General features: G+C 35.0%; 1 protein-coding gene across 3 annotated transcripts in view; it reads right to left on the bottom strand.

Annotated features, from left to right (window-relative positions):
• Positions 1–13,285, bottom strand: part of Tsc1 (tuberous sclerosis 1 protein hamartin) — an 83,720-nt gene that overhangs the window by 39,231 nt on the left and 31,204 nt on the right. For 2 of the 3 annotated variants that reach the window (XM_069849272.1, XM_069849274.1), the window contains 3 exons: positions 12,466–12,629; positions 9,467–9,559; positions 1,527–1,826 (listed from right to left, as the gene is read on the bottom strand). In XM_069849272.1, coding sequence (XP_069705373.1) covers positions 1,527–1,826; positions 9,467–9,559; positions 12,466–12,629 — 557 coding nt within the window. The remainder of the gene's footprint in view (positions 1–1,526; positions 1,827–9,466; positions 9,560–12,465; positions 12,630–13,285) is intronic. The other variant, XM_069849273.1, reaches the window with a different exon arrangement.

Below are 13,285 nucleotides of genomic sequence, written 5' to 3'. Positions count from 1 at the left end.
TTGTAGTTCGAAATTTTAACAAATTCTCTCTTTCCATTTCTAAACAAAGATTTTGTTTTAAAGTTACCCATGTGTAACAAAATGTTCTTACAGCAGAGCATACTGGATAAGACTTTATAAATTAACACTGTCAGCTTTCCAACAGAATGTTTAATGCTTGAATAAAATATTTCTCATCTTTCTCTCTTAATTCACAGAAACAGATGAAAATATTCAGGTTATATTATCTGGATAATAGGCAGAATCTATAACTGATGGCAAGTGAATTAAATCTCAAATTAAAATCACATCACTGACATTACTTGTCTTAGCAAGGGAGATGCAAGAAGAACAAACAGAATACAAGGAGAACAAAGAGGGGATGAATTTTTATGTGACGATCATTTCCCAAGTTATCACCTCATACCTAGTGAGAAGAAAAGATATAGTTCTACATCAAAACCTCGTCTTGTATTCGAGTAATAATAGTAATAATAATCCGTGGCGCTACAGCCCGTGAAGGGCCTACACCGACCAGCCGGCTGCTGGCCTCACGCCCACATGCCGCAGCAGAGGTGGATAATCATCCAACCAGGATGGAGGTATCGTGTGGTTAGCACGATGATCCCCCCAGTCGTTATAGCAGGTATTTGCAACCGGATTTCGCTACCTATCGTAGCTCCCCAAGTGCATCACGATGCTGGGTGGGCACCGGTCCCATACACTGGCCAAAAATTTCATGAGAAAATTTCTTCCCCTATGAGGAATCGAACCAGCGCGCATTCCGTAACGCGAGTCCTAGGCGGGATGCCTTAGACCACGACGCCACAGTGTGGGAATGTATTCGAGTAAATACAGTATTTTTCTGCGGATGCTCAAACTATTTGTCAATCAAATTTTTCCACACCCTGTTTATTATTTCAAAACTTAGATGAACTACTTTCAAAGAGGGTGGAACAATACTAGTATACTTAGGACACCAATATGGGCTCCACTGTATTACCCATAGAGTTTAATTCAGATATTAGATAGAATTACCTCTAAATTTTACCTAGAACCTTGTAATTCAGAAACAAGCTGTTTTTACGTTTCATAGCTCTATGAAACCAATTCCCCAGCTTCACTTCCCTTCCAAAGGAAGACATAATAAGAATTTCTTGACCTATGGCAGGGTTTGAATCTGTGAATCTTAGATCCAATGGTAAACATATTAACAATCAGACCACTGAGAACAAGTCAATGCTTAGATATGCGCGAGTACAATATAATCACGCGAATAAAGAAAGTTGAATCAAGTTTAGTAATTATTGAGCAACATGGAAAGCATTAACATTGAGTAGGTAGAAGTTTATGATAGAGTGATGTCTTTCTGTAGCAGTACGAAGTGTTGTATGCATGCTAGAGAGATGAGGAAGAGTAGTAATTTCTAAGAAGGGATAAATCTACTCAGCCCTCTAAAGATGAGATATAGAAGAATAATAATTACGAAAATATCTTGACAAGAGCGACAAAGAAAGCAACAATTTCAAAGTAACAGAATTAATAACCTGAATTCGATCCTGATGAACTCTTTGTATTTTCTGCGAGAACAAAGAGTCGCGGCGTTCAAAAGCTGACGGTATAGAATCACGACGGGGTTGATCGAATGCTGACTTAGAAGAATTACTGCTGCCTTCTGGAGGGAACCGGAAAGGTGATGGTTCCTTTTTCATTGGGGACGAGGGTTGAGACTGGGTGGGAGTAGAACTGCCAGACGTTACTCCCGTCCACTTACTGCCACTGAACGAGCCGAGAGCTCGGGCCACGCTTGAATTTACCGGAGGTTGCCTTCCCAAGTGCCTCATATCCTTCAGGAAAACACAGCTATATAAAAATACCACTCAGCACAGTTTTTATGTTGAGTTCACACACTGTCAACAACAAGAAATACCTCTAGAAGGTAAATCATGCACATACATGTCTACAGCAGAAAATGCCAACTGAAACAATATCATCACAACTAAATTCCTATTTGCACTACTCATAAAAATTGTTCTGTAACAAAATGTCACAACAGTAACCTATTCTAAGCAAAAGTAAAAATCTCTTTTTATAATTACACTAGAAATCTCACTAAGACATTCAACTAACAAAGTCATAAGCAGATAAGCAAAAGTTAGTGGCAAAATCATCACCACTATATTAAGCCACTATTTACTTTCATGACTAAGTGAAATAATCTGTAGCAGTCGGTAAAGCCGAACCCCTATACAACAAAAACTGATATAATGCTAAACCTGTTTCAACGATAAATTTTTTCAGTCCCTGGGTATTTCCTACATTTTAAATATGTCTTATCCATCATTACAATGATGCCAAATTTTTTTAATTCTGGTGGAACAACAAAGGCAAAGTATACTGTAATAACTTTTGTGCGAGATCGTGTGTATTTGCTTGCTTTCCGCACAAAACCAATACGCGGTAAGTGTGAAATACCACATTCAGTATTCCCAACGTAACACACATAACAATTTCCCTCTTCTTACTGCTTAAGCGCCATATTCATTTTACTGCTTTAGGCTTTTAACATATTATTTTTAGAGACGTTTAACATAGTAATAATTATAAATTGGAAACTTACCACTGCAATTTCACCTAAATTGCACTGTTAATTATTGTTTTTAAATATTTGCAAAAATTAAGTAAACTCTACAACACCACAAAAGTTACTGCATTTGTAATGCAAGTAACATTAAGGAAGCCGTGAAAAAATCAACAAGATTCCAGATGCCGATGTTATATAAATAATATTGTTAAAATATTAAAATGAAAAATAAATCATTACATAACCTTACCGTTTGTTTTAAGTTCGCATTTATAGACTGGGGGAAAAAAAAAGACAGAAGTATATCACGGCCTGCTGGAATATAGTAAACACAGCAAACATTTTATAGCAACAATTTGAAGATAGATATTTTTGTTTTTAAAAGTTGCCGTCATTGAGCAGAAACCAAGATGGAGATTTCATTCCAACTAATTAGAAATTCCTCTTTCAGGTAGGTAATAAACGATCTTCGCACAAAATAATGTACGATACACGAGCGGTATGTTTCTTTTCATGTTCTCGGAAATTAAAAAAGCTCAACTACGTTTCGCTTTTTCAATCTTTTCCTCGAACATGAAAACATCAACATACCGCTCTTGTAACGCATATTACTATTTTTTAATTTACTTGGTTTTCTTGTCCAATATTTCAAATTTCACTCTACATTGCCCTCTTAAAGATGTTTCCCGTTATTTCGTCTACCCTCTTTCATACTTTTATTAACTGATCTTGGCATGCTGTGCAAGCAGTGTGTTGCAAAAGAACTCTCCCTGCTTCAAAAGCACGTGATCCTTAACAAGAATTCAGGATTTACCTTTATGGTTCCTGCCAATGGCATCTTTCACATATTAGTATTAGTTTGTGAATGGTGGCAGGTGTAACACGAAAACAAGTCAGTTTGGAGACTAAATTAACTGCATTTAGTGATTTAGACAGGGGAATGAAGCAGACTGAAGTGGCTAAAAATGGGTTTGTGCAGTCAACATTCGCAATATTTATAAAGAAATATAAGGAAATAGAGGACAGTGTCTCAAGTGGGAAAATGAATCCTGAATATAAGTGTTTAAAAATTGCAGCAGTAGAAGAGTTGACATTTCTGCCTCGTAGTAGTTTAATGAAATGAGGGTAGCTAACAGGTACTGTTGTGCGTCAAAAAGTGCTTAATTTTGCCAGTGTACCTGATGATTTGAACTTCACAGCAAGCAACAGTTGACTACAATGTTTTAGAGACAAACACGGGATTACTTTCATGAAAGTGGTAGCTGGAGAAGAAGATTCAAGTAGGGTAATCAAATGGTGGGTAAATGTTATTTCATAGTACCTATGTAATGTTATTTTATACTTATCTCTACTATATTCTCTTTTAGGCAACAGTGGCAACGACGTCATCAGGAGATGACCAGCAATGACGTCAACCCAAGGCCAAGTCAGAAGTGCGAAGTTGCAGAAAAGTGAAGAAATAAGCAAAGTATCAGATGGTAACAGAGGTGGAGAACTTGGAGTTGAAAGGAAGGACGAGGGAGAGAATAATGGTGAATCAACGAAAGAAGACAGTGAGGAAAGGGGAAGTTTAGAGAGGTTTAATTGAGTTAGTAGTGTGAAACGAGGGGGCAGTAGGGCAGGAAAAACAGTATATAACCTCAAAAAAATGGTGTAATAATAGCAAAGTTAGTTATATAATGTAAAAATGGATATGAATGGATTCACTTTGTCAAGGTTATGGAATTGTTTTGTTTAAGACCAAGTTATAAATCAAGTGAAACCAATGTTCTAGAGTACAAACACTAATGTGATTGTGTTAAAACTGTTTTGACGGTGAATTTAATAATAGGTTGTTTTTTTCTGAAATAGTGAACAAGGGTTAGTCTTCTACAGTTAATAAGTTTAAAGGTATTTATGTTATGTACAAGGGAAATTATTTAATTATGAGAAGGTGAGAGTGAAGTTGAATGAGAAAATTAGTATAAATAGCTATTAATGTAGCTAAGAATAAGAGAAGTGAAATAGTTTAATAAAGTATGATAAATTAGGAGGAGGAGGAGGAGGAGGAGGAGAAAGTGAAAGGGCATGAAAGACATAGTTAAGAGCAGATGTTAAGGTCACGATTTGTCTGTGCTTTAAGATGTAAACAGTGTAAGTAAGAAAATGCTGACCCGAATACAGAAATGTGAATACAAGAACAACCCCAATAAAATGACACAATTTTTTCTAGTCCTCAGAAAATTGTTGTATAGAGGTTCGACTGTATTTACTTCTAAGGGGAAGAGGAATCAGTGACATACTCACTCTCTGGCTTAACAATGCTACCACTATGTGAAACCTAATTAGCATGAGTGAAATACACCAATTAAAGTAATTAGTGGTTGAACACGAAGATAATTCAGGAATGTTCACAATATATTATGTTTCAGTCAGAACTGTGAACTTCCCACAAATGCCAGTGGCATAACTTTACTAGAACACATTAACTGTTACATGTAAGTCATTTCGTCAATGAAATACCTTTCTTAATTACAACATTTATTTTGTCTTCATTACTGTATAAATAATAGCTGTAGATTCTTCGATGAAATAGCTATGTAAGATAACTAAAGGTACGGTCTCACGTCGCTATTTTTGCAGCAATGCAGTACAAAAAACTACGCAACTCTTGTACTGCGATGTGTGAACAACGGTGCAACCTGAAAAGTAGCGGCTGCCAAACCTGCTGCTTGCTACTTTTTCATGCTGCGCGCAGCTTAAAAGTAGCGACATCTGAACAGGGTTCTCAGGGTTGCAGCCGCAGCATTTTTGATATCAGATTTGTTGAAACTTTTGCTGCGGTTGCAACCAGTGTTACCACCCAAATGTGCCAATGATACTTTTATTGTTTGGATGTATTTTAATGTTAGATGTGATGAAAATAAATTATTTGTAACAGTTATTAAATGCACAACACAGTCTGAGCATATTTGCTGACGATATAATTCATTTTTTTAATTTTCTGTAACGTAGTTTCAAACAGGAAGGTTGCCAACATTGATTACGTGAATATGCTGTTGTTATCATTTAACTATATAGGCGTTTTTAAAAGCTTTATAGTAAAAATAATGCCAATTTCTGAATACTAGTTAGGACAGAAAAGCAAATAATTGATAAATAAGCTTTCGCATGTGTTTATTAATAATGTGAACATAACCACAAAATGTATATTGAGAAGTCAACACGGAGATGGAAACCTGCAGCATTACTGCGACTGCAAAAGTAGCGCCTTGTGTGTGAACAGACTCGCAACCTCCAGTTGCAACTTTTGCTGCACTCGGGTTGCGCAGCATGAAAAGTAGTGTGCAGCGCGCTACTTTTGGCTTACGTGCGAACACGACACGCAACTTTTGAAGCTGCAGTATAAAAGTTGTGCAGCAAAAGTAGCGACGTGTGACCGTACCTTAAGATAAGTACCAATTAACTAAATCTAAATTCTTAGACATGCTTTCATAATTTTATACCACTGATTTCAGAAGAGCTGAAAAATATCCTGGATGACATATACTACAAAATTAAAATTTAGATATTTACAGGAACTGTTGTGAACATAATATATAAAGCAACTTGATGTTTATATTAATAAAATGACATCAGTTTCGCATTTTACAGGAGTAGTGAATTGCGTTCCATAACCTCTCCTACTCAAGTCCCATCTCGTGGTGCAACCCGTTTTTAACAAACGATACTCTGGTGACTGAGTCACAGAAGTATAACTGTTCCATCAAAAATGGAGAAAATGCCATTTCACCATGATGACCTGACATAAACGTCCCCTAAATGGTAAAGAGGTGATATGGTCAGTGAAACTGTCTGACAATCCACCTGGCTAGGTCATATGAACTTGCTAACCAATGGCAGGTTCCTCCAAACAGTTTGAGAGTTACATGTAGGTGATATAACCACCATATCATAAAATATGGTGCCTACATTAAAATGATTGCTCCTATATTGGAGAGCAAGAGAGTTAATGGCTTTATTGCCAGAACTTTAGCATTAGTTAACAACAATTCACTGTTCCTGAAGAATGACACAACTGCAAAATTGGGGTGAATATTAAGAACTAGTACTATTTAAAATTAACCAAAAATTAATAACATGTTTCTTCATTTCGATTGTAATAACAAATTTTTTCAATCTTTAAAACGATTATTTATAGATATTATTTTCTTTTTTTTTCCTGAAAAACATTCCAGATTAAACTAATGTAGCACTTACGTCATTCCTTTAGAATAGCGAATTATTAAATTAACTGCACAATCAGATTAAAACAATTCCAAGATTGCTGTTCCTGTTAGCTACCATAAACAGAAAGGAATTGTGGAAATGGGCAGAAAAGAAGGGAAGGAACAACACAACACTGAAAGGCTAAGTCACTGTAGTTACTTATCAATGCCGGAAACTTAACGAGGAAAAAAATTACTGAAATCTCAGTTTTATAAGCCTTGGATTTGTTGCAGTGCACCCTAAAATGATTCTACCTACGAATATTTTATATATATATTTTGATGTACCGAAGTACATATGATATTTCCATGCAGATATTCTGCGTCATTACATGATGAAAGAGTGATGGAACGGCGTGGCTTACTGGATAAAGCATCAGCACGTAGAGCTGAAAACCCGGGTTCAAATCCCGGCGCTGGAAAGAATTTTTCTCCGTTCCATCACTCTTTCATCATGTAATGACGCAGAATATCTGCATGGAAATATCATATGTACTTCGGTACATCAAAAAATATATATGATATGCGTAATAAATCACTTTGTGATTTAAGACGGCGCCCATACCGTCGGATCCCGGCCAATTAGTCACTCATCTGAGTGCACCTCAACACATGTATGGACTTCGGTCCTGCGTTCATAGACACCTATGACGTAGTGCAGAGGGCGGCCACCAGAGGGAACCCGAGAGATGGAGCTTAATCTGAGACGATTCTAAACGGCGTCGGGATTGTATCCGGCGTGGCTTAGTGGATAAAGCATCAGCACGTAGAGCTGAAAACCCGGGTTCAAATCCCGGCGCCGGAGAGAATTTTTCTCCGTTCCATCACTCTTTCATCATACGAATATTTTGCCTGATGAACAATTCTAACTTCCAAGCTTGAGTCCTTAAACTCGCCAAATTCTGTTGTACTGCCTGCTTTGAAAAATATACATCAAACAATCAGAGAAATTTTGCTAACAAAATAATTTATGAAACGCATTCTTTCTGCAGCTTTGATTTTGTCTATACAAGCCTTTCATTTCAAAACTTCCCAGTCTAAATAACTATATAATTTAAATTGAATTTAATTAAACAAAAAACACGTCAATTTAGATATTGAGGGGGAAGTTCAAAACCAGTCTTAATTGCATATTAGGTTTCATTTCATCACCTCCAGGCTTCCTCACCTTGAAATTTCAAATGGCGCCCCTATCTTGTGATAAATTAAATTTGAAAGAGTATCCAATTATTGTTTATATATATCATTCGTTTTCGCATCTTTTGTTTTCTATCGTCACCTGGCAACCTGGATTGTTGTTTTGTTGTTATTGTTGATTAGAGCTGAAGAGAATAAAGCTACAAAGACTTACTGAGCATTTCATGTAATAGTTGTGTATTAAATTATTTTAAAATAATGTATACCTATACCCTTCAAGAGAGAACAGAAATTATCCTTGCTGATTAAATTTAGGAAATTACAGAAAATAAACTGTGCTTTCATCTTACAATCAAATGACACTAACAAGAATTCAGGTTGCCAGGTTGTCATTACCTCATTATGTTTGTCAGTCTAATATTTTGCACCCTATATATCACCTATAAAGTTTATAAATTGAATTTAAGAATAAATACATATTATCTGAAAATAATAAGAAATAACAATGGAAACATTTGGTAACTTTCCACCACATATCTGTGAAATATAGTAAGATGACCAGCATCATTATTCAGAACAATTAGATTAGATTTATTCAAGTTACTATCACACACAATATACGCTAGTTTCAACAGCAACTTGTAAGAATGCATATATATAAAATATAGAATTATGAATAAAATCACATAAAAAAATGCGCTAAACTGGAGAATTCCCACAGTATCTTTGAACCGTGCTGTTACGTTTAGCACCAAATTTAAGTAAATACACAATCTTGCCAACATAAGAACACGATGTTGGTGTGTGGCGTCGTTGGAGGGAGAAATTTGTTTCTTTTCTCTCTCTACCTCCTTCGTTCTGAACATTACTGAGAGATAGCACCACTGTTAGCTACAAGATATATTTGCGCAAATATATTGAAGTAGATTACGTGACCTATTATGTGACTTAGATGAGAGTCTCGAGACAAAACAGTTTTGCTATATTTCTTTTTTTATTAAATGTTAAGCACAGGAACGCCATTTCGTAATTTTATTTAAGAAACAAGCCAAACAAATTATCTTTGCATCAAAAACGGATGCTCCCTGGACCAAATTATCGTATTTTATAATTGTTTGAATGCAACAGAAGCCAGAAGTCTTGCACTTGACTAATGCAGTGAATTATTTAAGAATATAGTCGCGAATTTTACTACCACCATTTCGATTGTGTTTTGTTTGGCACGGCTCGGTACGGCCTGGTGACTAGTGGCCAGCAAGTAACGTCGACTATCGACATTGCTCTGCTGTGGGTATTATCCAGTTGTTCCAAAAAATGAAATGAGAAGAGTTACAAAAAATTGAACTTATGACAGATACACATAAATGCATTAATTACCTTATTTATACATACAAATTTGATCTACACAATTCATTGAAGTTTATTTTGAAAAGTTTCCATCATAGTGAATGTTGTTTCATGTAAATGAGATAAGAACTTTTACTATAACTAACGTTTTAACAATACATTATGCACTTACTTTTATAGGTGTTGTTTCTGGGGTGGCTTCAATAGCTGCTTCTGGAGGAGACGTACCTTCTTGATGAGGCAAGGAAGAACTCACGATGTAACTCTTGAAAATCAAGAAAATTTATAAAATCAGTACCAAAAGTAGAAAAAGGGACAAAGAATTTATTGAAATGAAGCAATCATTACATACAGAACTGTTGCAAATACCCAGATTATTTTGATTATTAAGCTTCAAAATAGAAGAGCTGACATAACTGATATAGCTATTCCTATTGATGAAAACATGCTAAAGAAAAACATAGAATAAAAACAAGAAACGACCAAGAATTTGCTCATGACTCTTAGACCTGTATTACTTGAAAACTGAGTAAATAATAATAGTAATTTCCGAGATTGATCAAGAAGCACAAAATCTGCAATCACCTCATCTCGCCAAAAAACTCTTGATTTGATCCACATCTTAAAGGTTCCATGCTGATGTAATAGGGATATCCTGAACTAGCACCAACAGATAGCGCACGTGTACTTTGAGGGATGCGCTTTGCGTGTGCATTTGTTTTCCGGTATATAAACAGTGAGGATTTTCGTAGTGTATTAGTGCATTAAATACTCTTAAAAACAACTCAAAATGTTGTGAAAACCAGGGAAAGCCTTTTGTCTTCATTCAGATCCCAAAATATTCTGAATACATGCTTTAAACCTTAAAAAAATTTAACTAATTAAATTGCGCCTCGAAAATTAAACAAAAATAACTACTTCAAGTAAGGAACTGCTGGCTACAGTTCAATTTTGGAAGAGGGAAAAGAAAAATTAATACAATCATGTGCAACCTCGACAGCACACTATAGGCCTATTATATAGGAGTCTCTGAAGTTTACGCCTGCAGTAAACTCTCGATTAACTGGGATGTTTATTATCCAGGACGATGCATAGTGAAATCCATTTCGTGAATAATGTTTTTAATGTGCTGTAGACTAATTATTAAAACCGTGTTTTTACTTCAAATTTTCAACACCATCCTACATAGTATGGGGCTCTACCTCCATGCCCCCCAAGTGCCTTCATGGCATGTTACGGGGATACCTTTACCTTTACCTTTTTTATCCTACATAGTATTCAAAACTGCATGTCCTTAACCTACAAAACACACGAATAATCGTGATACTACTGCGATCATATTATATCATCCTATCAAACATTGCATTTGATCTTTCTGCAACTAGAGAAAAAAATACGAGGAATTCGATCTCGATAGTCCCTTCCCTATTAAAAAAAAACACATTGGTGGCTGCATATCCTGTTTTTAGTGTATGGTACTTACAATACTAATGATTAAAGAGGCAATATTCACCGTCGACAAAGTTCTTATTTTTATTTATTTATTGTATTCATACACCTCGTTCTCAAAGTTATACTGGAGATTTCCCCAACCATCTCTTAAGGCGAATCGCTCAGTATTATAAAAGTTTACGCTATTATTTACGGTAAATTGAATTAAAATATGAGTTTAGAAAATACTGAATTATATTAAATTATACTAGGTTATACAAAATAATTATAAATATAATTTTGACATGCACAGAAAACAAGCGGGAGAACGCAATCAACTGTAGTATATGACATAATATAGCCCTACAACAAGTTGTGCCGCATGGAATGCTCCTGCCATCTAGCGGTAAAACTTCGCATAAGATATCCCTATATCTATGGAATACAATAAATGAAAATGAAATGAAATCAAACATCTGCAATGTCAATGAAGGATTTCTCTGAAGCACAGAGTAAGCCTTTCAAATACAGCACATATTCTCAGAAAGTTCCTGAGTACGAATAAGTGATATGCTAGGTGGTTGGGTTATGCCCTCAGCCACTGAAAACTCATAGAAAATAATAATAATAATAATAATAATAATAATAATAATAATAATAATAATAATTTATTTATTGATATTTATATGCTGGACAACAGCCATTGGCCAATAAATGTCCAGCACAGTGATACAATTAATACATTAAAATGAACAACTATGGTACAAATTAAATTACAATAATTAATTTACAAGAATTAAAACAATAAATTATTAGGGCAAGGAGTTGATTCTTACTACCAATTAATATAGGGTTATGCAAATAATATTAGCAAAGACATTGCCATATTCTAATACTTCTATACATTGAATGGATCGAAATCGCCTACATGTAAGTTAGCATGTTTAATACATCTGGAGACCGGCGAGGAAGATTTAGAATTTCTAATATAGAAGAGTTTGTGATGTCTCATGTCCTTCATAGGAATACGAAGGCTGACAATTAATGTCACCTTTAAGGACCTTACATAAGAATAAGTAATCGAGATCATGACGTCTGGCATACAGGCTTCGACATTTAAAGTGCTCGCTTTTTTATCATAGTTATACCCGGAGTTATTAGGCAGGAATCTGTACAAACATAATGAAATAAATTTCCTTTGAATATTTTCCAGTTTAGCCGAATCAGAACTAGTAATAGAGTTCCAAACTACAGATGCATATTAGAGTTTCGATCTCACTAATGTATAGTATAATATTAAAAGAGAGTCAGGTGTTGAAAAAGGATTAGTAATTGACCGAATTAATCCTAACATTCTTATTGCATGATTATAAATATAATCAATGTGGTTGTGAAAATATAATTTATTGTCAATTAATACTCTAAGGTCTCTACTACAATCTTTTCTATTAATTATTGCATTTTTTAGATGATAGTTATATTTTAGTGTAGAGGTATTCCTTGAAAATGATATTACGTAAGTTTTGGATTCATTAATCATCATCCCGTTATCAACTGACCAATTGGTAATTGAAATAATGTCACCCTGAAGAAATTGACAGTCGGCAACACTATTGATGATGATGATAATGATAATAATAATAATAATAATAATAATAATAATAATGATGATGATGATGATGATGATGATGATAATAATAATAATAATAATAACTAGGTTACAGCACAATAAAAATATACCTGTGAATTTGGAGTCTGTGGTATCGAGGTAGGAACAGATTCCTGGGGTGGTGGTGTTGCCATGCCACAGTATACACTAGGACTCCACTCTTCTTTCTGTGTTCCCTGGATGTTTATGAGATTCAATGTGGGAGTGCTTTTTATTTGATGTTGGTACGGCGACTCTGGTTTAAAATACAAAACATGACATTAGTGAGTATTAGACATTGACATTCATGCAAATAGGCTACCTATTTTATACAACTATGAATGGCATTCTGGGCATATAGAAAAAGACACGTGCAAGCCACTAACATCAGTAACGTTTTTAATTTAATAAAAAAGGCACCCTAAATAAGGGTTCAAATAGATCGGCCTACTAATCAATTCATAAAGAATAATCATGAAAACCAATTGTGTGACAATTTGAAAGGAAAAAGAAAACATTAAGATAAATGATATGAAAACATAGGAAATCATTTACAATAAAAGTTTGTTGGGTACAAATGATTACTAATTATAGCTAAGGATGATTTTAACACATGAGATCCTATGGCATCAATCGTTGCATCAGAAATTTAAAATTGTTTAAGTTGATTTAAAGTTTCTCGTGGGATCGTGCCACGGGCACCAAACTGAGCCCAAAAACTGTCCAATGTGTGATGCGGTATTGTGCTCCAAGATTATGACAAGGCTCATATATGACTTGTTTTTCACGACACACCTCTTGTGGCTGTTGCTCGTGCATCTTGAAACGGATTGTGGGATCAAGAATGACACCCTTATCCTTCTGCCGATCAATTATGATGATATCAGCACGTCTAGTAGAGCCATCAGAAGA

Source organism: Periplaneta americana, chromosome 16, assembly GCF_040183065.1.
Source record: "Periplaneta americana isolate PAMFEO1 chromosome 16, P.americana_PAMFEO1_priV1, whole genome shotgun sequence".
NCBI lineage: Eukaryota > Metazoa > Arthropoda > Insecta > Blattodea > Blattidae > Periplaneta > Periplaneta americana.
The sequence above is the reverse complement of the archived record's forward strand: the minus strand, read 5'-3'. Positions and strand labels throughout refer to the sequence as shown.